At 41.6% G+C, this 24,993-nt stretch overlaps 1 protein-coding gene across 4 annotated transcripts in view; it reads right to left on the minus strand.

Annotated features, from left to right (window-relative positions):
- Positions 1-24,993, minus strand: part of lrmda (leucine rich melanocyte differentiation associated) — a 215,230-nt gene that overhangs the window by 41,513 nt on the left and 148,724 nt on the right. The window contains exons 4-6 of one of the 4 annotated variants that reach the window (XR_005447215.1): positions 23,731-23,870; positions 20,274-20,400; positions 19,579-19,666 (exon numbers count right to left, since the gene is read on the minus strand). Coding sequence is in view for 2 of the 4 variants with exons in the window: in XM_038737157.1 (XP_038593085.1) it covers positions 16,527-16,676; positions 20,274-20,400; positions 23,731-23,870 (417 nt within the window). In the remaining 2 variants the exon portion in view is untranslated. Of the gene's footprint in view, positions 1-316; positions 433-16,331; positions 16,677-19,578; positions 19,667-20,273; positions 20,401-23,730; positions 23,871-24,993 lie in introns of those variants that run through there. The other 3 variants (XR_005447216.1, XM_038737157.1, XM_038737156.1) reach the window with 3 other exon arrangements.

Consider the following 24,993-nt stretch of genomic DNA (forward strand, 5'->3'; position numbering starts at 1 on the left):
GGCCCACAAAGAACTATTGAATAGTAACTTCATTTTCACAAATCCACTGGTTCGCAAAATGATTAATCCCGACATTCATCCTGGCAAGAGTGCATGCCAACATCTTCAAATACAGCCTCTTAAGGCGTAAAACTGTATTTTTAATGTCACAATGATTTCATCCATGACAGCTTAAGTTGCCCTCTGTTCATTGACCAGGTGCTTAATTCCAGTTGAACTTTGAAGCTTGGTGTCTCTTGAGGTCTCAAGGACTTGACTGAGACAGACAGCACCATTAGCAGGCCCTGGACCAGTCCCAACCCTGACAACCACTCACAGCTGGCAATGGCAGGCCGAGGAATGGGTCTCCTTTTCTTCAGTTTAGCCAGAGAGAAGTGAAACAAATGTCCATCACTCACTCACTCAGTGCCCAGCAGGACGGCAGGCTTTTTTCTGAGTAGGAACAAGTAGGGATGGAGGGACAGAAGAAAAATGGTATTCAGTACAAAGTGAAATGAGCTCGATTTGACAGTATGGAAGCTGGTAGCTTCCACTCAAAGATATAATAGGATCGTATGAAAAGGTAAGAGACTTGATGATGCATGAGTTCAGATAAAAGATAAAATAGGCAAACCCAAAGTAATCTGGTTAAAAATAGAGTTAGAATACAGTTTTTCTTGTATTAGATGTACACTCTCACTAATACAAAATCCATGCCCAATTCCACACTGCATACTATTTGGATATGGTAGTTCTAGTATCTTAGTTTTTTTCTAGCAGAATGTTCAAAAGTACTTTACTGTTTTGTACTAAGAGGAAATGAGGAAATTAAAGTACACAGTATGTAGTAGTAATCTTTATAGTATATTGTTTTTATAATAATAAAATAAAAAAACTTGTCAGTGTACTAACCAAGGACTACAAAGAGAAAGCAACATGTTTTTCCAAACATTTTAAACAAATATTTTTCTTTTCTAGAGTCTAAAATGTTTTAATACTTTATTACCATCGACGACAATTAATTCATTTCCTACTGTGAGCAGATTCTTGATATTGTTTGACATTGCACGTTTGGAACAACAGTGTCCATCACACAGAAAAATCAAGCAGATTTAGCCTGCATACTGATACCTTTTAGAGTGGGTTCACAACCTTTAGGTAGTTTGATGTACTGTTGAACAATTCTTTTACCTTGACATGACACTGCTCAACAGATCGCTGGAATTCATTCTCCTTCATTTTATAAGTGAATATTTTGAATTCCTCATTGTTCTTATGCACCTTCACTGGTAACTGAAAAACATTATCTTTAGCCCAAATATTCAAGAGGCATCGCACTTGGTCGGGAGTCAAGGTTTTCCCCTGCTGTTCGGCTTTTTGGTAGCAGACGTGCATCTAGTAGCACGTCTGCTACCAAAATGCCAAACAGCAGGGGACCAGTCACTAGTCACTAAAACAGGATGAGAAATCCAATGAATGAAACCAATATAATTGGCTTTCCTTTACTGTTGACAAGCAAGTTAATTCAAAGACATTATATAGTGCTTTGTATAAAAGCCATTTACATTTGTAGCCAATCTCCCTCTCTCTTTCTTACACACACATTGATCTACCATAGTTTTGAGTCACGTCTGCCTGCCAGTGGTTGTCAGTCATTATCAGCTTTGATAATGCCTAATCATGTCTCCAATAGAAAAGAGTTTGTTTCCCCAGCACTCTTCAGCTCATTGGCTGGAGTCTCCACTTCTAATCACCTTTCATTACAACCTTCTGATCCCCAGCTTTCCTTTGTACACCGTACTTCATCGTCTTTATCTTCCGCTGTAATTGCATGTGAAAGATGCCCCCTTTGATTCTGCCTGCATGCCAAAGTGCTATCAGGAAAGAGAGTGTCGAAAAGTGTCACATGTGTCTGTCTACTTGGAGGATGAGGGAGCGGCATATTTACCTGCTGAGGACAAACCCGTTTCTCCCTGAGATATGACGTATCTATCACCAACTCAGAGGATATCAGTGCTGTCTGTCAACATAATAGCAAAGAGTAAGGGGTAACAGGAACGAAGAGGGGAGGGGTTAAAGGAAAAGCACAGAGATGGATGCTTTGAATTGTGCACTTCTACAAAGCACTCAGTTGTGTGTATGTGTGTGTGTGTGTGTGTGTTTATTTTCCGAGCAACGTGACGCACCAGCCTCTTCAAGGGTTTGCTTATACCCAGTCGATTTAGATTCTTGCCTAAAATTAAAATAATAATAAAAAAAATATTCACTTTTCTCCCGTACCTTTTCTTTCTCATTTTTTTCAAATGCCATCATTTGTTGCTGTTCAGTGGAGGTTGTGTACCCACCATGTTAGGCTTGTTCACTGTCAGTGTTTAACCTTTTCAATGTGATGTCTCAAAGACCTTTGGTGGCCACTGTACGGTTATAGAAAGGCTTACTGCGTGCAGGTTTTATATCCTGGTTCCTCTGCAAGAACTCGTTAAATGCATGACCCCCTCAGGGCCGGAATATATTCCGCACATGAAGCACAATTAGATAATTTTGTAGTTCACCCTTTGAAGAGGTATCACTCTAACAAGGGTCTTATTTTGGTAACAAATTCATGGAAGGGCTCTTGAGTGGCCTGATATCTGTTCATTGTTAAGCTAGTGTTCCAGGACAGTGAGACTGGAGCAGGAGAGACCCAGAAAGACCTCACTCTGACAGAATCTAATCAAGAGTTGTCCTAACATATTACAACTGACTTTAGCTCTATCTTTTCTCCCAGTTAAGTCTCACTCACTCAGAATCAAAATAACCAGGGAGACAGAGACAAGGAGAGAAAGCGAGACAGAGGGGGAAGATTAGGAGATGGTGGGGAACAAACCACACATCCCTTTCTGACTGAAATGGAAGACTACTTCCGGCTCCAATTTCGGCATATGCCAGGGCAAACTGCAGAAAGATAAATGAGCTCTCCAGTACCAAGAGGAAACTGATTCTTTATCTGGCATGGCACTATTTACTGACATTAAGAATGATAATATCAATCAGCAAGCTGTCAGCAACCCAAGTGGGCTGCAAGCAGAACAAAGGTGCCACTGTCTCTCTTTTGATACGTTTACAAAGAGATGTTGATGTACCTGCCATTCAGGTGCAAATAATGTCATCACCACACACCTGGATCAGTGCCTGCTGCTCCACCTTAGTGATGACTAAAACTGCCCAGGGCCCTTTCCCGAAGCTAGCGTTCATAGCTATGAAAAATAAACCTGAATGGTTAATGAGCTAGCAATCAACACAACAAGAGCAGAAGAGCAGTAGAGCACCAATATGTCTGCACTCCTCTTCTCCCTGTGAAATATAGCTGTGGGAGATTTTTTTTCTACCTTTAGTGGTGATGAGCGGAAGAAAACACATGGCAACAGCATCAGGGACGCGTCTGTGTAATTACTTTTGGCCATCTTTCAAACCTTTCTCTCTCAGGAGAGAGATGTGTGACAACATATGACAAGAAAGCCAACAGGCTTTCCATACAGAATAATGGAATCCATCATCACTGAGGCAGACACACCTGTCTGGCTTTGAGAACAATGCCACACTGCCTATTTATTAGGTGCCAGAAAAGTTTATGTTTGTTCGGTGACAGTGACAGCAACTTGATCCTTTTCATTTTTGGAAGGGGGATCTCAAGCTTTGGGGAAAGGAGGGGAAAGTCTGACTCACATATTTTCTTCTCTCGGTGGTGCACAGTGAGTTCTTTTTCTTCCTGATAGCTGTCTGCTAAGAAGTCAGAAGACAAATAACAAAGACTGTCATTCTCCAGGAGGCTTTCACTAATTCTTTTTTCCCCCTGCCACAAAAAGATACATATCATATCCTTTTGACACTTCCAGTCCAGCGCCATCTCAATCTTTGTTGGATTTGCAAGATATGGAATTGCGTAGCAAAGCAGGGAGTGATTTAATTATTCATGCTAGTCCGATAACTGTATCCAGAATGAACATAACTGATTAATACTTAGAAAACAGACATCCTGACTGGCAGCCTCTGCCAGAACCTTTCCATACAAAATTAGAAAACACCGCCAATGAAATGTTGAGGCAACTCAAGAAATTTTACAGTTTACTGCAAACATTTCATGGTTGTTTTGAGACAAATATACTTGATAAATAAAAAGGTGCGAGTTCATGCGTACTGAAGACATAGTTTGATATGTCCATGTTTTTTCATGAGGAAAATTTCCTTCAACTGGTTAGGATTTATTTAAGTATAAAAACTCAAAAAAAGGACCAACTTTAATTCAATGTGTCAAAATATACTTTTAAGATTAAGAAAATTAGATTGAACTGTACAGTGTGAGGTTGGTCCATGGCTCAGTGGGCTATCACTTCAGTCTGACTGTCAGCCAGCCGTGTTGACGGAACAGTGCTGGCTGTCATCCTAACAGTTAATAATTAGGCTTCCTCCTGCCACAAAACCGAGTGCCACGGTGACAAAAGCCAATGGCAACCGAGGTGGCGGCTTGGCTGCTGCATTATAAATAGTCTGACCGGATGATTAATGAGAGGGGCCACCGAGCTAAAGCAGCAATCTCGCACACAGACAAAGGCTGCCTGCACAGCTGCCTGCACACAAAAAAAATTTAACAAAACACAACAAGACAAGCCCTGTCCCCGGATAGAAACAAGAATTGAAGCAGAGTGGCAGGGAAAGTGGAAACATGCCAAGTAAATAAATTATTGAATTTCGACCGACAGCTTATGAAGACTTAATTTAACCTCTAAGCGCTTTTGGGGGTATCCTCATTAACATTTTGACACGCTCAGTTGAATGGTGGGGTCAGGCAGGTTCCAAATGCAGGGGAAGTTCAGGAGACATGGGCGAATTCTTTTGTGAAGATCGTGAAACAGACATGAGAGACAAAAATGGAAAAAGAGCACAACAGAGAGCCTTCGATAATTCAATCATTTGAGAAGCTGGAATTTTTGCCTGTGAAAGCACGCCACAACCTATTTTTTAGAAGATATATTTAGTTGCCAAACAAAGGTTCACCAAGGGTTTCAATGGCACCACAGGGGCCTCTCTACAGAGTCCTCAGATCCACACAGAAATCCTGGGAAGAGGCTACTTGTTTTCTACAGCATCCTTTAAAAATCCCAAACACTGCACATATTATTTGAACGGAAATAAGACACTGTTCAGAATAAATGCATGATATATTATAGGAAACGTTTAATGTTGTTTGCCTAACTCATAATTAAAGTTTATAATGTTCCAAACATTATATTTATATTAATTCCCATAGAGTAAAACCATCTATCTGTTTAAATAATGAAATTTTGTTTGCTTGTTTCCCTTCAACATTTCAGTGCTGAGTTTTAACTGTGAGTCATATTTTCCTCCCTGTTTCCATCACCTACCTTTATGTCACTCCACAGTAATAAGGGCTGAGCACTTCTACTGTTAATATTACCCCTTACCATTTTCAAATTATACTCATCATGGCAGACACACCAAATCAATCAAAGGCTGACAGGGAATGGATAACAACAGTGTCAGTACTGACAAATATCCATTTTTCTCTTGAGGGAAAGTTCCACAAACAAACATAGATGCTCTATTCCACTACCGGTCAACAATTATCTTGAATATTTCGATGTACGGTTGCTCCAAGCACGTTTTTCCATTTGATGGACCTTATTCTTCCCCTCCACTTTGCTGTACTCAGCTGGCAGGGCTCTCAGTCGTCACAACATCTCCTTTTAATGCCCCTGACAGGGGGTTATTTGCTCCCATATATGTTTTCTCTCCAATTACACCATGGCAGGCTGGAGGCTGCCAAGCCCCGCAGCTGAGATGCTGATGGTCACCTCTTTGACTAGTCCTTCCTGTCTCCTGCACTATATTTTTCATCTTTTTAGATTCTATTAGAGAGGAGGACTCTCTCACTTGTCTGTCCTTGGTCCAAAGTGTTGTTTAACACCTGACAAGCATCAGCACCACAATGCCAACCACTATTTGGTGAGAAAGGTAATGTTGGACTTCTATTCTCAATTTTTCCTTGTTTATGTCTGGTAGGAATACGGTATGGACATTTTAAAATAACAGTATAGAAATATTTTCAAGAAAAAGATTCCGTGTGTGCGTAATATTGAAAAATAGTATTTCATGTACAAATAACTGTCCAAACAGACAAAGCAGCTGCAGTAGCCTGAGCAGTCATGATGATTTGAATTACCACAAGCACTTTCTTAATTACGTCAAAGCTCAAGTTTCAATTGAATATTTAATGCAAGGCACAATACTAATCTCTACCAAAACACATTAATTAGAATAATTTGCTTGATTCTTTGTGGCTGTTTACAGCAATCAGGCTGATCAAAGACAAAGTAAAATGATACCAAGGGACTGATATCTCAAATATACAAGATGCAAACCCTCTGAATCAATAGAGCAAAACAGACAGCATTTGTGAGTATAGCTTTAAGCTAAGTGGGATGCCAAATGCAAAGGCTGCCATTGATACCACAATGAAAAATGCATGATTTCAGAGAGAGCGCTCTTTTATCTACAAGGCAAGATCAATAGTGGGAAGGGGTTATGGAATCAAAGTTGTTTTGCTGATGCAGTAGTTAACTGACACTCTTAAAAACATCTGAACACAATTTGAAAGAACAAAGCGTACTAAAAGACAATTGGAGGAGAGTAAGGTGAAGTTCTGTGGGTTGATAAACTTTCTTTTCACATTCAGGAAGTCAATATCAAACACAGGGTGTACAGGGCAACAGAAGTCAGATTAATTTACCACTGACAAGCTCTATGCAGGATCAGCGATACATTTCTTTGTTTCTTGGCTTGAACTACAGTTATTACCACAAATTCGACACGATGCTGCATTTGCTTTTATCAGAAAGACACTGTGCTGTTTTGTCTGTTTTTTCTGAAACACAGACCCTCTATCATCCATTAAGTTGGACTATTGTAGTGCCGACAAAGAAATTTTCTTTTTTCAATATATAAAACACACATATTCAAAAGCAAACTTGCCTGTACTGTGCTAAAAAAAATCCTCTGGCCCACCCTCACACAACATCTGATCGTTGATTTCAACATGATGCTGACGGAGCTAATTATTCTGTAACTCAAGCCTTGCCTCTGTCCTGACCTTCGCCCTGTGAGTAGACTGAGGAAGAGCCAGCACCTTTCAGCAGAGGCTTGGGCCTGTCTGGCCTGAGTATGTGACAGGAGATAGACAGAGAAGAGGGAGACAGAGAGAGAAAGAAAGGGTCACAGAATGGAAAAGCAGAGACACAAGAGAGTGAGACAGAGGAGAGGAAATGAGACACAAAGAAAGAGGGAAACATTAAAGAGAGAGACAGAGAGAGAGAGGCAATGACAGTAGTAGTAGTAGTAGTAGTAGTGAGTAGTGAGAATAACTGACAGACAGAGAATTTGTCACAAGCAAAGACTGAAGGCTCTGGCCACAGAGGGACCTGGTGAGAAAGCTAACAGATAGCAATCTGAGTTATCACTCTGTGCCACGGCTAACAGCTAGCAGCTACCCTGTCACCGCTGCCTAAACAAGCCCAGTGTTTTCATCTCCATATACACAACGCGGCACTCTGTCTTTTCTTCTGATGGAGATAAGATGTATAAATTATGAGCAGCTGACAAAGTCTACTCCAGCGCCCCCGGGGTCTCATCAATCACTAGCCTGTGTGTCAGCAGGTAACTGACGTGGCCCCCGGAGGCACAGCCCCCTCTTTAGGTGTGTGAGTGTTTTTTGTGTGCAAAAATGTGTGTTTGTGCAATTGGGGTTTTATACATGTCTGAATATTGTGTCTGTGTGTGTGTTATGTGAGAAGGTTGCGTGAACAGCTGATTCAGTCTCAACTCCATGCCGTAAGAGACAAAAAAGAAAAAGAAATGCACACAACCTGCACACACCACCCAGAGAAAAACAACTCCTGAGTACATGTGTGTGAACTCAAGGTTTTACTGTTATACCTTGGGGTTATCTGCTGTGCTGATATATTCCAAAGAGAAACCTAAATGCTAGAAAGAAAGAGGAGCGTGAAGGACTGAAATAGGATACAAAACCGGGAGCTGGCTTGCTTGGTGGAGTCCTGCAGGCTTTAGAAGGCCAGTGGTAGACCACCCAGTACATTATTGGTATTAACAACTTTCCATGAACCTCAGTTTCCCCTGCCTACAAACGAAAACATAGTCTGGCCCTATGGTTGTGAGGGTAGCCATGACAGAAATACATGCAAAAAAACCACTGCATTTTCAGTGCACTAAATTCCTGTTTCATTCACAGACATTGTAAATGGCAACACTTGAGTGTGTAACACATCATTGCTAAAGTAAGCAACATAATTACACTGTGTGTCAGCAAAACAGCATAATTACAAGCTACAAGTTGTCAGTGTCTGATTTCACATCGTTCCCATTTACAGGCCAATCATAGTCTTTTCACCACTCATGTTTAACAGAATTAAGGCCTAATTTCATTGCAATGATTACAGCTTGTAGTGTCCAAACAGTGCAGATTACATGGTTATTACACAGTATTAATGAAAATGATAGCAAATAAAATACACAAAATCAGTGGTTCATAATTTTATATTTTGTACCACTGATTTGCTTTTACTGCGGTTTGTAAATTGTTGCCCCTAGCACCCAATAATATTTCCAAAAAAGCCTGCTTAAGTTAATACTGAATTTCCATTCAAGGACAGTTTATGGGTGGAAAAAAAATTGGAGTAACTGCATTCAATGAAACATTCATCCCTCCTGGACTGAATTGGTATATAACCTCGAACTGCTTCACTGCAAAATTACACAATGTTTGTGTACACGGCCCAAAGCAGGTAGCGTTTGCTCGCGCACACAGTATCGATCTGCTGTCTTGAAGTGAAGTTCAAGAAGGAGAGAGTGAAGCAGAAAATTTTGACTCCCCGTGGGGACAGGAGTAACAGCTCATCTCAGCACCAAAGAGAAGGAGGGCTGTCATGTTCTGTGTGATGAGCTGAAAGACTAGAGGAGGCCTGGAGCAGCGGGGTATTCCTTCCCCCTATAAACAAACCTCCAAAAACAAACAGTTCCACCCCACAGAGAAGGAGATGGGACAGTGAGACAAGAGGGAAGGGCAGACAGGTGTCAGGAAAGAATGACATCTGTGACAGAGGCCACTAAGAGAGAAGCTGAATGAGATGAGAGGATGAGCTGAAGACAGGGGTGTTTTCATGAAAGAAGCATCGGACTTGTTGTCTCCGTCTTTCTGGCCTGCTGGTTCGGTTTGGATTCTAGGCTAGGACTTCATATTTTGATCACCCTGATATCTCATGAATTATGTACCATCCACCATTAGCATTAGTTAGAGCCATGGCATTACAATGATACTATTGTTTTGATGGGGGGTCAAGTCCTGAGACACGTTATCTTTGAAAACCCTTCTAGAGAGAAAGAAGATGGCTGGAATCCAGCTGACAAAAGCACTCATGTCGTCCTGAAATCTGATGAGTCTGACAGGATGTGAGCCCATCTGATCCACTGTCTCAATATTCCCTTACAGTGGGGGGTGGGGGGGAGATAGGACGGACAGACTGCTCCTCACCGCGCTTTTAGCACAGGTGTAATGAAAGTCAGAGCCGCCGCAGCTCAGCCCACCTCTCGGATTACCCCGAACACGTCTGGTGACGGACATTGCCAGTTGGCAGGCAAAATGCTGGGAAGTGATGCCCGTTGTGCCCTATACCCATCTGCCTGCTGCATGGAAACAGCATATCAGGTGATCCCGGGGGATACTTATTATCATATCATATTAAATGTCTGGGCTATGGGTTACAGTTGTAGGTCTTAACAAAATAAAAGATAGATCTTACAGAATGGGACACAATGGGTTGCTGTTACAAGGTCAATGCTGCCAGGCTGACTGGACATCTCTGGCACCTTTGGGAGCTTTAGATCACCACGAGGTAAAAGTGAACAGGGAAGACAGACAAACGGTAAGAGAAATAGAGATCAGTGTCTGTCAGAATGGTTTTGGTTGCCACCTACTAACACAGCACAGTACTTCCTGTATTCACTTAATCAGACTTGATGAAATGACACACCTTTGTTCCCCCCTGCCTGGAGAAGTTATCCTCGAAATAAAATATGTGTTACTAATTATGACTTACAGTGCATCTCACAGGATATCTTATTACAGACCTTTACAGCTCACTGGCGCTGATTCAGTGACTTAAGTGTGGTACAGTGCATAGAAGTCAGAACTATTCTGGGAAGTGGCATTACAAATCTGTCAGCTCGCAACTGAACGCCAACTGCAAATAGAAACCAAATGAAACTGTCAGAGGTTATAACGCCTTTGGTAACTGCTGAATGATGCACTTAATTTGACAACGAAAATTCAAAAATATAAAATGCCATGTGGACAATAATTATGACATTAATACTATTTGTTTTAGCATGTAAAGGATTTGGATATTGTACTTTCATCACGTTTCAGAAGATGGACGCTTGTACCTTCACTGAGCTCTTATAACAACAACAACCAAGATGACACATTCTGTGCAGATTGGTGACACTGAAGCATTGTGGCATTAAGGATCTTGACCCACTTCGCTGCCCATCTGTGCCCTCTAGCCCTATGCCAATCTTTCACAGCCCTCTCCAACACGCCCATGAATGACAGAAGAATGCTGTTTGAGTGTCACTTGACCCCTCTGCCCCTGCAATGACCTCCAGTGCACCCTCACTCTTTCACATCTTTCCACTACTAAAGAATGTCCTCCTCTCCGCCTCTGTCCCAACTTAATGTTCTCTTTACCGCTGTCCACTTCTCCCAACGCCCTGTTCATCACCCTGCTTCTCTCTTCCCCCTTTTTTCTCCCTCTATTCAAAACTTGAGAAGGGGAAAAAAGAGAGAAAAACACCTCTCCACTGGTCGAAAACACAGAGATGATTGGGCTATTCAGAGAATGATTGTTGGGAAAAGGGGGCAGCTGTGTTTGTGAAATGCAGAGTGGGGATTTTGGACAGATGAACATGTGAGGTGTATGGGCACACTTTAAACTTATATACTGACAAAACAGTCCTTTAAAAAGTAATGTGAGAGGCAGTACACCACAAAGCGTGAGAGTGAATTCACCTCCTGTTATGCAAACTTTTGACTAGTTGAATTGGGCACTGGCCCAGATGCAATGAAGCCTTTACTTAATTGCCTTTGCACACGTTCTTTAAAATGAACATCTCACTCATCAACCATCCCTGAAGAATTTATCTCGTAACATAAAGTGTCTTCTTTAGGCCAAATGCGTGTGGTGCTGATATTATTGAAACTGTATGTTCCCTCTCTGTCACTCAAATATTATACTCCTGACAGGCTAAGCCCTTAATGCACCAGATTTGACTGGTTAATCCTGTGAAAAACCATCCTTTTTGTCTCTCAGGTGGAAAGGTCGCACAGCGAGGCCTGTCTTCCTTCAACCTACAGTATTCCTCCCGACTTAGCCTCCAACCTAAACACACTCTAGCCCTCATCATTGGCCTCTCTCACCTCTCCTCAGCCGTCTACCCACCCGCATGCATAAGCTACAAAGCTAGAGGTGTCAAGACTACCTGTCTCAACAGCACCCCCCCTGCCTGACCTGCGGATAGCCCTCGGGGACATTAATTATAGAGTAGTCTGACTTGTTGAGAGAAAAGAGACAGACAGACAGAAGGGGGGAGAGAGAGAGAGAGAGAGAGAGAGAGAGAGAGAGAGAGCAGAAAAAGATAAATGCAGAGATGTTGTTACAGAAGCTGTCACCTCCTAATCATGTCATCCTGCTGAACAGAGGTGATGCTGAGGCTTTACTCGATCAGGTTTCCCATTCATCACCAGGGCTGGTGGTGTTGGAGGATGTGGAAGGCCAATGTAGAATGATAACACTCACTTTCCCACAGAGTTCAAATCTTAAACCAGTTATGTCCATACCTTTAAGTTAACTGGCCCAAAAATCATTAACATTCTAGTCAAAAGATCACAATTATGTTATTCTGTCCTGATTGTTAAGCTCAGACTATCCCTGTCATCCAAAATTTAACCATTAACTATTCCTTTCACATGCCAGTGTTGAATCATGATGTGTACATGCAGGGGACCTGGTTGTATATAGAAGTGAGAGATAACATATTGCATAGCTAGTGTTTCTGTTCCACTTAAATGGAACACACAACATAAAACCGCTGCATCCATTTCTGAGTATTCAGTACTGCGCTTGCGGGCAAAAAAAAAAGCATGGCTCTCTGATAAAATGACATTTCAGTATGTGTTTTGAAGATATTGTTTGGACAGCAATGTCGAATCCGCAAGTGTGGATAGACACTGAACTGCCACTGTGTGATCAGAGCAATCTGTCCAAACAAATGGAAGCTTCTTTTGCGCATTACCGTGTTAGATTAGACGACTCTCGGCCATTTGATTCCTTGCCGTCTCGACAGCTCCTGTTCCTAATGGAGCGAGTGGGATTTCACAAACCGCAAAATAGGGAGAGGTCAACGTGTTTGAAGGTTACCCCTGTCGGGAGAATCAAAATAAATAACGTTCAGGTTGTGCTATTCTCTGTCAAGTGAGTGTCTTAATGATGCCAACTTAACACATACTAAATAACAGTGTCTCCCTACGCACTGACAGCCTCAGAAATAATTGACCAGCGTGCTCCAAACTGAGACGCAGTATGCAGAGAATTCAATCCTGCAGCTGACAGAACCCATTGAGCATGTCACTAGATTTTGCATTATACACAAAGCAATGTCAGGTCAGGGATGCGGCCTCCTGCTAGTTATTTGCGATTGCATCTCTGAGGGTAAATTACCTGGCTTTTCCATAATATCTAGTCTAGTTAACTAATTCCTGACAGCACACTGTCTCATAAAAAGTCTCAGATTTACTGCCTGTCAAAAACATGATGGACTGTTTTTTCCCCCCTTTTCTTTTCTTTCTCTCCGTTTGGCAGCCTCTCAACTAAGACCTCATATTCAATATCCTCTCTCGGTGTACCGAGGACATCTCTAATTCCAGACAAAGACGTACGGCTGAAAATGAACAAAAAAAGAAACATAACCTTATTATGTTTGAAGGCTACCAGCAGTGTGTCATTTCATCCACAAGTTCCCATGCAAAAAAATTACTGCTAGGGGGGTTGTAAAGCGATGTAACATAGTTCTAAACCTCTTAGTAAGGAAACAGGGAAATCCATTATCCATTGTCCTGCTGACCTCTGCCCACAGACAAGTATAGACATACAGTATATGGTGTCCTGTCATTTTGTTGTTATACATGTGTAAATCATTCACTTTGTCAGAAAAGATGGTTTGACAACAACAAAACCTCACCTCACCAACGGGGTCACGGGGAAACCGAATCCCACTGCAGACAAAGCATAGTTTTACCTGCGAGAGCACGGCCTGCCACTGATAGCGACACTGATGACAATAGCTCAGTGATGGTGTGAAGACTGCCTTTAAGCTATACTGTGCAGGCGGAACAATGTAGACTCCCAGAATACACAGAGCTCAACAGTGTCTCTTTTAAAGTTCACAATGCAGCACCAAGGTCTGCCTACCCTTTATTTTCTCTTCGTCTCTTTCTGTATGTGTTCCCATTCAGCTGGACGGTGTGGCCTATCATCGTCTCCACAATGACAGTAGGTGGAAACGCTAGCTTTCATTACACAAAGTATAAATAGTGTAATCTATCAGTCCTGTCAATCAGGATGATTGATTATGGGCTGTCAGGGAGGAGAGTGACACATTAGAAAAGTTTGGTTAACAATGCCTGTAGCTGGTGCAGAGCTGCTGCCACCCAGCCCAGTGATTAATGTGTTGTCAGCCTGTAATCCCACACCCACGCTTAATGAGGCAAGAATTTATCATCTCGGCTGAGTGGCAGATGTCAGGCAGAAAGGAATCCAAGTGGCTGGAAACAATATACTTTTTCTAGCCTGCGCTTGACATGTCTGACAAGCTCTAAAAACCACAAAGAAGGTCTGTGTAAGCACAAACTTCAGTGGAGGGACTTTCAGCTCTGGCTCTGTCCTCTGTTGCATGCTCTTGAAAGTCGCTGCTGAAAGAAGACTCCATCTCCATTAACACTGTACTGAGGAACAGACACAGCTCATAATGGATTAAAGCTCAAATGATCCAGCAAACTGAGGGAGGGAAAGGTCCAATGTCACCATGTTTTTGCATATTTAAGGAGAACAACATTTGCAGTTTTACACAAATTAACTTAAACTCTGGTCCCTATGTTGAATCATAAACAAGTGACACTTCCGTAAAGACTGTATCCACCTCATCTAGTACAGACTCAAAGCTCTAATGCTCATTAACTTTTTTTGTAATAGCACATGAACATCTACATGTCATAAACAGCAATAACTTAACTTGAATTATCTGATAAAAATCTGAATGTGAATTAAAGCAAAGCCGCCTCGAGAGGGTGCACATGACAATCAACTTCAAAGTGAACTATAAATGTGAGTGCGGAAATAGTGATTAATGTGTACTGTCAACACCAACTAAAAGAGAGAGGCAAAGAAATAACTGATCTCTTTGAGAGATTTAAAGTTTGGCACATTTCTGTGGAAAACCCCCGGTGGGGTAAAGAAAGATGGATTATTCTTTTTAGTGTACAGAAAACACTAAGCCAGCTGTCTCTCATTAGGCTAGCAGCATCTTCCTGTCACCAAAGAGACCAACAGGGAAGGATTAGCTCTGATTGGACTGATAGGCCAACTCACTGGGATCCTGCACTATGTTATAGCTAAAAGCAGCATTTGATAAGACGTGTAATTGAAGAGGTGCCTTAGTGGCTATGATGTTGTTACTTCAGTACATGTACAGGGATTGTGAAGTTTTGCAACCCCTTGGCATGCAGAGAAAGAAGGCTCAGTTTTATAGAGGAATATAATGACTGAGACGTAGGGCTGAAGAATTTGCAGAATTTGCTTAACATATGTCTGATGAATAATAATAGTTCAATGATACTGCAAGGAGGAAGTGTGCAAATTACCTGTAGTTTTCTGTGTCTAAAAGGAACTTTGAAAACAGCAAAATTACAATAAAAACTTGGCCCCTCCCAAAAGCATATAAAGAATCTGGTTGGAACAATATGTGTTAAAAGCAAAGGCATTGAAGCTTGCCAATCCCAGGCACTCAAGATTATTACACTAATAAAAAAGTAACAAAGACTCATATTTTACAGATAAAAAAAACAAAACAGAGAAAAGTTACATGAACGATGGCATGATTTGTCAGAGTTTATGAAAACTTTATATCAAAATGGGAGAGGGAGACATCTCATTATTGCTGGCCAGCCTTGGCGTGTTTTCTGACAGGCCTCAAACTCCACCGCTAAACACAAGAGACGTCGAGACAACAAATGCTTCACCACAGAGGCGTTCTTTCTCTGTACTGGATGCCAGCAGAAGGAGAGGAAAATCAGTTAATGCAACGCAGCCACTTCAGTGTCTCATAAAAGCCCTTACAAAAACACATGTTTGTTTTTATTCGCTGTGTTTAGCCAAAAATGAATAATACCATCTATCATTTTTGCTTGCGAGAGTGACATGACACTCAGGTCACGCACCCATGTCTCCAGGCTTTGAAAGAGGCAATAAATCAATCTTGGCCCTATTACTTACTATTAATTGTGCTTTAAAGTTTTACAGTGTGTTTATGATATTCAGGACTTGGATGATTTATGTGGACAGTGTGAGTCACTCCCTCTAATTGCTGTTGTTTTCCCAGTTTATAACCCCTGCATGACCTCTCAGCTTAAGCTGCCAGAGTTCTCAGAACAGGGCCTGCCGCACTGGTCCAAACAACGGACAGCTTCTACTTCAGCAGTCAGAAAACAGTTGCAGAGAAATACACACATGGAGGCACACAACACTCAAAGATACTGACACACAAATACACATACCTGAGAGCATGAACACGTGGCTTCCTGGAAATATCTGACACAAACACGCAGCGTGTTTCGTCTATCATACAAACTAAACATGTCAAAACAATTATAAACAGCTGTTTTAACATTTAGAATATGTTGTCATTAAAAGATGGGGAACAGCAGTGTCTCAAGTGATGTAATTAACAGATAACAAGACATTATGTAAGATGGGGCAAAGAACATAATTTGAAAACAAGCAGATCACAATATGTCGGTGAGTTTATTTGTCGGAACATAAAGCAGACAGACACTCAGTATGGTTACATTTAGCCAACAACTCCAACTCAATCCACAGTGCTGTCCTTATTTGACCTACTGTATACATATTGATTCAGGAATGTGCCATAAAACTAAGGTGACAAATCAGGGTTCTGTATGTATAATAGCTGGTGCAAATACAGAATCTAGCAGAGAGCCAAGAGTGGTAATAAACTTGCTTCCACAGCAATCTGTTGGGTTATATTTCCTTCCCCTGTTGAGAACCGTATTCTTTGAGTTTTCTCTCAGGACACATTTGTTCAGTAAAATGATTCAGCATACCCACTGAAGGCACATTCACAAAGCGCTATATTGCATGCTGTTTGTTATGTTTGAGAGCTTCGGGGAACTCATAACTCTCAAGCACATAGATGAACGTGGCAACATACTTTACAGGGTACATTTGAGAAAACAACCAACCTATAGGCAAAATGCCTCCTCTTTTTCCAGAGTTGCACTGCAAAAAAAAACAAAAAAACACAATCATGCTTCACATAATGCACAATCATGGGTCTGAAACCATGCAGCTTAGATTTGGACTGCTCCTTTCAGCGCGAACTTAAAATGAACCGCTGTCTACTGCAGAGTAAAACAGGTTAGTGTCTGGGGAAGAAAAAACAGAACTGAAAAGATCCACTTGAGGACTTTCCTGGCTCTGTCACTGTCAATTCCCTTGAAGAACCGTTACCCTGTGTGCAGAGACTCATGGGACCCGGGAGCTGGCTCAAGCCACCCTGCAATGCAGTCTGCTTTACATTATACGCAGAAGGATGTGGGGGGAAAAAAAGCGTGTGTTCATGCTAGGAAATCAAGTCAAATTCTATGTCCAGGCAAAATCTAAGTGACATCCGAGGAACATTTATACCCGCTGACGTAGCTACCAAGCTGTGCTTAGTGAGGGGAACCATGGAGTTACTTCATTCACTGTGAAACACTCTTAAACATGTGGCAAGGAGTAAATGTTATTCTACTAGTTAAATTTGCTACGCACGTTTTTTTTAGCAGTGCTTGGGATCCGAAAACAGAATGTGCTGTCACAGTGTTTTGATAGACATGGCCAGTTTAACCCCAAGGGTTCAACAACATAATGTGGGCTCCGTGGCAGAGTGGAGGGAGGTGGAGGAATCGAGCCAAAAAGTACCACATGTATTTTCCAAAAGCAGCCCAACACAGTCAAAATGGCTCTACGTGGTTTAACGCCATTTCACTCTATGACCTCTAAGTCCTCAAAGAGAATTATCGCATTATAGCATTCCAACACGCCCAATTTCCCAAAATACAGCTCAAGGCTTTTCTACTCTGACTCTGCTTAGTGTTGTGGTTTTGGGAAAACATTTAATCGTCCACACTGTTTGTTTACTTCAGGTATTTATATATATTTCTCTCTCCCCCTCTCTTGTTTTTGTATTGTACTTTGCATTTGTTTCTGTCCCACTACTTGTCTTTTCCACTCAGAAAAGCAGTGTAGCAAAAACGCAAAGGAAAAAAATATCTCCCCCTCTGAGTTTGAAGCCAAATAGCAAAACATACAGACAAACCAGGGACAGCTCCTTGTCACCCACTTTCAGTATCATGCCACAAGTGCATGAAGACACACAATAGCAATTAAAGAAAGAATCCACAAAATGACGCTCAGTGTATTAACATGGGTATCTTAATTGACCACAATTCTTTGTCATGTTTTTCTTTGCAGTAATGGTTTGACTCTGTGACACAAAGATATACATTTTTCTAATGGCTACAATTGTTTTGTTAATACTGCACTTACAAATCTCATCACAGTTTTATGTGTGCATGCGTGCGTGTGTGCCTTTTTCTGCAAACAACCGGCCATTGGCTGTCTGGTTGTGATTTAGGCAACATGGAAAACACTGGGAATGTATAAAATGTTATGGTGTTCAGATTGTGCTAAAGACCATAACTGCTTTATCAGAACCATGTGGCTTCGCTCAGCGCCATGCCATAATGGCATGATTGAAAAGGAGTTAGAACTGTGCTCACAATCCACTCCGATATGACTCAAGAGGAGTCTCGAAAGTTCATCACTGTCTCTTTCATAGCGAGTCCATTAACTATTCCAATACGTATTTCGTGCACTGGGAATGATCTGATAGAGAAGGGGCTCTTACTTCAGATTTATGCTGTCATGAATGGGCATGTATCGCTGTAACCCTGCTGCAGAACTGCTGCTGCTATTTCTATGGTTTCAATTTATCTCCTGTAAACAGTAGGAAGGAGATTTGTCATATAAAGTCTTGGAGTAAAAAGAATTGTGCGCAGAGCAAAAAAACTTTAAATAGATACACCCAAAGTCAAATAATTTCAGAAAATAAACCTTTTAAATCACGTCTGCACTGTTGTATTTTTTCCCTCCAATACTTGCGCTAATTGAGACTCAAATGGTAGTGCAAGCGACAGCAAGACAGCTAATTACCATCCTTTGTAACGAAGCAAATGGCAGGCACTGTATCATGAGCCAATGTTATGAGCAACACCCTGCTGTACAGACATATAAGCAAACACAAATATCTTATTATGCCATTATCTCTCCTCGCTTTCCTGTTCTGCTGCAGACGTTTCATTAATTGGTGGCCTGCACTATTGGTCAGCTTACAAACACTCTGATGATGTCGACAATTAGAGCCGGGAGGTACTCACGGCTCATCAAGTCTGATATAGTTGACACATCACATCTCATCTAACTCAAAACAAATGTTATGGAAATGCTGCTGTGATGTCTCAGGGCCGGGACACGGGACATGTCCAGGCAGAAAATTCTCTACATTGTGTAGACTCAGTCAAACACTGCTAATAAGGAACATTGAATAGGACAGCAGGAGTATGTTTAGGCACACAAAATACTGTGTGCAATGGGGGGTAGACGTGTTTTCATCAAAGCTGTAACCTTTTACTTTGCATAGGGAATAAATAATCATATACAGCAGGTTCAAAGACACAAAGACATAAAAACACACACATCATGTCAGCTAGAATCAGTGATTATCTCTTCTTTCATCTAAGGCTGTGGCGACAAAGGCAAACATTTCTTTTTCACTGACAAGCTATGTAAATAATATCTTATAAAGTGACTTTACCCTGCCAAAAAGCATTGTAGAGGTCCTTAGTTTCTTTTTATATAAAGTGGATGAACAGTGTTTTCATTCCACTTTTCTCCATCTACCAAACATGCCAGACTGAGGTTAAATTATTTCAGTGTTTTGCTTTCTCGCTTGCCACTTGCATGAAGAATCAAGAACAAAGCATAGCATGAACTAAGAGAGTACACCATCTTAGCTGATTGTCTGAAACAATAAATATTTTGTTTTACTTGTGCACTTTTAAACCCGACATCGACTCACATGCTCCTGATTTGTCATTCGATGCCGTCGCTCTTGCTACTCTGGATCCATTTTTACCTCCCAGGCTCACTGTCAGAACCCCAGAGACCTTGAAACGACAAAGCTTAGCGGATCCAAACTGTAAATATTTCATGACCTTACAATTACATGAAATCAAATCTAGGAAAAAGCCGTTCATTTATATTGCATTCTCAAAGGGTGGGGTGGGGGGGGTATATATGTATGAGCCTCCCCAGCTCTAATTAGTCTGTGTGGCCCAAAACAAGACAGGGAGGAATAAGTGCAGGGGCTTGGGATAATTAAGCGATTGTGAGCGTAATGTACGTGAGCTGTCACTCCAATCGCCAGCCATGTCACACTTGGCAACACATCCGCAACCGGACAGCTGCCCGTCGTCTTTGATCTGGGCTCATGCATACAGAATCAGGTCAGGCCGCGGTCACACACACTTACACACACATGCACTCACACGCAACACACACATGCACACTTGAAGCAATAGTAAAGACAGAATCTTTTCAAAGGGCCACAGTGCCAGGACCTTAAGGGGGACTGACATTCTAGCATGCACAATAAGAATGGAGGGATAAAGGAAAAGAATAGAAAAGGGAAGAAAGGGATGAACGTGACAAATCCAAATAAGACTGCAGAGGGACTACTGCTTAAAACAGTGTTAAATAAAGAGCTTAACTTACAGCTTCCGACTTAGGTTTGACCACTTTCATCAATGCTCCTCTTTCCTGCGCCTCTATCACTTCTTTCATGGTTACTTTCCTGGTGTCCAGAAACTTCAGCTGGGGCAACTTATGCAGAACAAAGTACCTGTGAGAAAAACAACAATTTGATTGAAATTCTTAGTGGGTAATTTTGGCATTTTTAAACCTGGGCCCTATTTTCACATATTTTGTCGAAATGACTAGTAGGAACAAAAAGTTTTGGAATACATGCAGTGGATGGCCACGATCTGGCTGCAGTTGCTGCAACGTATTCCTTTGGGGCCAATGTGCTCGTCAAAATTTCGTCCACAAAAATTGCCACTGACAGGCATAGACTGGTATACGAGGTGTCTAACAATGGAGTAACTTCCTCCATGTACACAACAAACTCCTCCCACTCTGACTCACGTTTTCACTGGCGTCTTCCTGCAGCATCTCATCTCTCATGAGATTTCAGAGCGAGAACTGTACGTTAAATACGTTGCAGCTAGTTTACAGCTGCTGGCAGGACTTTTGTACTGTACAGACATTTTAACTTCTTTTTTAACTTTAACAAGCCATTTTGACCCCAAAATATGTGAAAATAGGGCCCGGGTTTAAAAATGCAGAAATTACCCTTTAAAAGGTATCCTTGTAGGCCAGTTCTTGACAAAGAGACAGAGAATCTAAAGAAATGTGTAAACCGTGATATACTAATCAAACTGACACACTTTCTAATATGTAAATGCACGCATCAACAAAACTTGAAAAGAAGCCGTGTTTACTGAGACTTAATGGTGATGCAGATTTAATGGTGAGTTTTCCTTGTATGTAATAACCTTCATAGCTGATAAGAATAAGTACGACATAAATAGCACGAAAGGAGATACAACCTGTCTGCCAGAGCTGTCATTCTTGCAGCATCACAGATATCTCCCTAAGCTTTCAGACACACTCTGTCTTTCATTGGGAGGGAGAGAAACGTCAAAAGATAATGGCTGGAATACATAGATGACAACAGATCCTTTCACAGGCAGGCAGGGATAGAGGAACCAGTATGTCAGAGCTGAGCTGGTAGCCAAAAAGGACATGCATGCAGCACCTAAGTGGAGGGTGAGAAAGGACGGGGAACATGGGCAGAGACAAGACCTGCGCGCAAAGAGCTGTGACAAATTGATGATGGCGATGGCGATGAGGGGAGATGGCAAAGCCCGTGTCAAGTTTTCAACACCTGAGGATTATAAGGAGGGGATGCAGGGATCACGTTTAGACTGACATGGAACAGAAAATATATCTATGCAAAATGAAAGAAGAAAAACATAGAACAGAAATACTTCTTATCAGCAATCAGGAAATAAATGGTTAAAACACTAAATATAAACACATGGCCCAAAATTATTTCTTAAAGGAATATTATTTGAGGGTACAATGACCTGCCCCTAACCCTAATAAGAGCTCCTTTTCCGATGAGAGCACCAGCACTCAAATCCAAGAGGCCCCAATCCCATCCTGTATCTCCCTCCCTGTAAAAAGGACTTTGTTCAGGGCATTTCCATGATGAAATGTGACGATGCCCTTGGGAGACGTGCAGAGAGGTCATTCTCCATAGGTAACCTACCATCACAGGGTCAGAGCAGATGACAAGGCTCTGTCAGCCAGTAGGGATATTAATGATTCAACCCAACCAAAGAATGAGGATAAGAGAGCACAGGAGGGTAGGGGTGGGAGAGAAGACTTTATTTAGCAATACCAAACATGTGTCGACAACAATATGATGTTTGCTGCGCCTTGGACATGGTTGTTGTAAACTTTGAAAAACTATGGATTCCATAATTTCCTAATACTTTCCTAAAACATTATCTTTTTACCATAAAGAACACCATGTTGAATTGTGCTGTATTTTCCAACTACACAGAAAGATAACTTTGACATTTTTGTTAAGCTGACCTGCTCTGCGTGTACTCTGATAAAAGAAGGTTACGCTAATAGTTAACCAAAATTATTTGAAAGTAATTAACACCATTTACAGTTTCCTTGTAATTAGTACCCACTTAGTTTGTTCTAGGTACATTCCCACGACATTATAGTTATATATCAGTTCCTTTCTAGGAAGATGGAAACTATGTGACCCATAAAATAAAGTGTCACCTAACAATCATTATACAGCTATGGAAGATAACATAAAAACCTTTAAAACGGCGGCTGAGGCAACTCAGGCTGAAGCTCTTTGATCTGCCACAAAAGGAGATCGGACAAACTGATAACTTTCCTCAAGATAACAGGTTAAAATGTCATGTAAAAACACGTTAATATTTATACATCACAAAGGCTATCTATTGTAACAATAATTCCAGGTTTCTCAAGCAGACAGTTTTCTGAGGAGACCGTGTGCTATACGCACAATGCTACATAATCAGTAACCATTGTGAACATATAATCTTACAGCTTTTAACTGTTGTTATTGTAGTACTGCAAATGGCCACTGAGCGTATGATGGTCTGCTAAGAAGAGGTCAACGTTTAACCTCCCCACAGACTACACAATACTGTGTGAAGAAATACTATGTTTCTATGTCATTGCACTAATTGGGGCACCGATGCAACGCACCAGGGTATTTCACTTGAGAGACCAAGAGCTCCCAAGGCACTGGGCTGGGTATTTATTGCCCAAGGCCAGTGCTGTCACGACCTGCATACAGCCTAACCTTGTCAGACATGAAATCTGCATCACGCTCAAACTGATGTTTTACTATATGACACATTATGAATATTACATTACAGGACACTAGACGTTGTCAGTCAAAACAGAGCAGCTTTCCTCACCAGTAAGAAAAGCATGTGGGGAGAGGGGAATGGGGAAGAAGGGAGAGTGAGAGAGAGGGGGGGTGAAAGGGAGACAAAAAGAGAGAAGAAAGATTATCCAAGAAAGACATGGGTGGTAAATGATTAATAGGAAACACAGAGTCAGAAACAAGCACTTAGGGCTAAAACAGACAAAAGAGAGTATGCTTTTCGCCTTTTATCGCATTTCATGTAAAGGACCCTGACAAATGGTGGTCATATTGCATGGCTTGAGGCCTAGCTTGATGTTTAATGCATCATCTGCTCTGGTAAGGCAGGGTAGTAAACACTCATTTGTGGTGGTGACTAGTCACACATGAAATCCATTTTGCAAACTGGAGTGTAGAGGGGCCGGTTGACAAAGCTTTTAGAGTGATGTGGTTGACACAGTCACTTGTGAAATGCTGGAAGCTGGATGTTAAAAAAGGCAACATCTCCAAATCCATTACTTACAAAAAGCTATCACTCTAAATAGTTCAGTATCAAATCTGTCAGACTGAAAATATAAACACATACACAGAACATGATCTATCTATCCATCTGTACGTCTGTGTGTCAGGGTAATATCGATCCCTTATTTATGTATGACCTCATTTACAGTTCATGTAGTTACAGACCTGTATCTCTGGTAGTCGTCCTCATCCTTATCCGGGCTGACCAGCTGGTTGGGGCAGGCCTCATTTCCCAGCAGGCTTAGGTACTCCAGTGACGGGGTCACATCAGCCAAGTGTTCCAGCAGTGCCTCGATATCAGTCAGGTGTCAAAGGGCGGATGTCAAGGACCTAGAGCTGTTAATTACATTAGCATTTACTACCCGGACGGCCCCTCCCGGGCCTGTCGGCACTAAAACACGTCACTGTCAAATTTACCGAGGTGCTCAAAGGGGCTAGTCACTGGCTTTGTAAGACTGGGCAGACAGAGGGGCAATTTAAGGTGCAGGCTTTGGCATATAGTAGTGACACAATTTGGCTGCCGCTCTCTCTCCCTTTCTCTCGATCTCTTTCATTTCCTAGGTGGCCGGGTGCAGAACAGTGACAAAATGATGGATGCCCTGTGGTTCAAACAGTCCGTGCTTCCCAGAGCTGTGCTGTGGAAAACTTTTGCAAAACGTGGAAAAAACAAACAGCCCCTAAGCAGGCACATTCATCACTAATACATTCACTTGGAAAATTGAGCCCCGAAGTGTCAAAATACAACTGCACTAATGCAGTGCTCGAGCGTTAAAATGGCACTGTGCCACGGCAGGATGTACATAATTGGCCTATTAGCATGTGCCGACCACTTCACAACCAAACTCAGCACAGTCCCAGACGCACACTTCAAGGAGCCCCAGTTTTAATGTTGACTCTGGAAGTGCGTGTGTGTGAATGTGTGAGAGAGAGTGAGCATCGTTACCCGGTAGGATCTGCATAACCAGAGGAAAACAGGACACATTGCTAAACCTGTTCTGAAGCTTAGAGGGGAAGTTCACACATTTCTGACTGATCATAAACAGCCTCGCAATGTGTCTATGTCTTGAATGTAGGGTGGCTGTGCAGAGCTCTGGTTTTAACGTGTTTACTTTGGGTGGTAGGGCACACAGGGCCATTATAATCAGTGAGCCAAAATGTGTGTTTAATGACAAATTAAATAACTGATTCATTTCATTTCAGTGAGGTAAATCAGTGTAATAAAGTATAATGCAACTGATTCAAATGTGGAAAATCCTGGTATTAAGATTTTTTTCTTGATAATTTAAAATAATTGATATTACCAAACAGCAATTACATTACACTATATTATGCCTCATTCTTGGTATGCACTTTTAATCCAACCCTTTTTATTCTCTTTGAAAATAAAAACACATCTGTTATGTTGAGTCTAAAATCTGATTCCACTAG

Source organism: Micropterus salmoides, unplaced genomic scaffold, assembly GCF_014851395.1.
Source record: "Micropterus salmoides isolate LMB-PRFRI ecotype aquatic unplaced genomic scaffold, ASM1485139v1 Ms_hic_scaffold_22, whole genome shotgun sequence".
Taxonomy (NCBI): Eukaryota; Metazoa; Chordata; class Actinopteri; order Centrarchiformes; family Centrarchidae; genus Micropterus; species Micropterus salmoides.